This window comes from Aptenodytes forsteri, unplaced genomic scaffold (genome assembly GCF_000699145.1).
Source record: "Aptenodytes forsteri isolate BGI_AS27 unplaced genomic scaffold, ASM69914v1 Scaffold26, whole genome shotgun sequence".
Classification (NCBI taxonomy): Eukaryota; Metazoa; Chordata; class Aves; order Sphenisciformes; family Spheniscidae; genus Aptenodytes; species Aptenodytes forsteri.
The window spans coordinates 2,138,368-2,139,790 of NW_008794125.1; the positions used below are offsets into that span (position 1 = coordinate 2,138,368).

Consider the following 1,423-nt stretch of genomic DNA (forward strand, 5'->3'; position numbering starts at 1 on the left):
GGCACAGGCCGGTGGCCTCCGGTTCGCGCTGCCTGCCGTCCCGGCTCAGCTTGGTACCTCGCCTGCGCTCGGCCCGGCGTGCACCCCGAGCGTGAAATGCTGGGCCCCACTTCTGCCACCCCGCTTCCGCAGGCAAAGAGGAAGCGCTGGGGCCCTGCGGGACGGTGCTGAGCTCCCTCACCCTGCCCGCGAGCTGCGGAGCTCAGCACCGCCGAGGCCGGGCAGGGCCGGTGGGTCTCACCAGGCAGCATGGAGCCACGCGGTGCCCAGCTCCAGCCTCTGCCCCACGAATAACCAGGCCCAACCGTGCCGAGCGTCGTGATCCGTCTCGGCTCATGAAGAGATACTGGGTCGGGGGTGGGTTGTGCCGGGTGAGCCGCATTGGGGAGCGTTATCAGGACACATAGCCCTTCTGGGGGCTCCCTGAGCCGGACACCCTTTGCCTGCCATCCCCACAGCACCGTGGCCGTGAGCGAGGCTGCCGTTGCTCTGCCGCGGTGGAAGCGGGTGGTGGGATCCTGCCCGGGTGGCTCCCAGCCCGTGGGGCAGAGGGGAGCTGGCATGGCTGGAACAGGGTCCCTGCCGGGGACGGTCCCACGTGGGGAAGGGACGCCGTGGACCAGTTGCATGGCGCAGGCTGCTCTGGTTGCCAGTCGTGCCAGGGTGGCACGCAGGTGCGGGAAGCTGGTACCCTTCGGTGTAGGCCATGTGGCCAGAAGTGGAGGGCTCAAGCTGGATGGGTGATGCTGCTAAAAATCATTGCATCTTGCTGCCTTTGAAAAGAATTTGGAGGCCCCTGGGGCCACCAAAACATTCGTCTCCCAGCCTTTGGACTTCGGCGCTCTCCTTCCCTATAATTTCCCGGCCAAGCTGTCCTTGCGCCCGGCTGGCCTGCCCTGCACTCGCACACCTCTGCAGACCCAGCGAGCACCTGAAACATCCCCCTGAGCTTCAATTGTAGGAGGGGACACTGTGGCCCCCACCATTGTGCCCGGCCTTGAGCATCCCACCATCCCCGTGGCGTGCCAGCCGCAGTGCATCTGCAGAGCAGGTGGCAGGTCGCCGAAATCGCAGCCAGCCAAGCCTTTGGCTGCGAACCTCAGGGTGCAGATGAGCTGCTGCCAACGGCCGGCCCAGGGAGCGTGTGCATCTGTGCGGTGTGGGTGCTGGGCCGCCTGGCCGTGGGGGGGTTATGGCATCCTCTAGGCGAGGACATCCCTGTCACCACTACCCTGGTGTCGGTTCTCACAGTGGGGGAGCTCTGTGGGATGCCGAGGGATGGCGTGCTCTCGCCCTGGTGTGCGGGGAGGCGTCTGCTCTGCCTCCGGCAGCCCGCACCAGCCTCGGCACACGGGAGGTGGCCTTTCCGAGAGGCATTTCCCATCCAGGCGTGAAACGTGTCCCTGGGAAGCGAAGCCACGTC

At 66.5% G+C, this 1,423-nt stretch overlaps 1 protein-coding gene across 1 annotated transcript in view; it reads right to left on the minus strand.

The window, feature by feature from the left end:
• Positions 1-382, minus strand: part of DNAJA3 (DnaJ heat shock protein family (Hsp40) member A3) — a 14,211-nt gene extending 13,829 nt beyond the window's left edge. Inside the window, exon 1 of the mRNA XM_009278568.2 lies at positions 242-382. Within this exon, the coding sequence (XP_009276843.1) occupies positions 242-382 (141 nt within the window). The remainder of the gene's footprint in view (positions 1-241) is intronic.
• Positions 383-1,423: the final 1,041 nt, after the last annotated feature.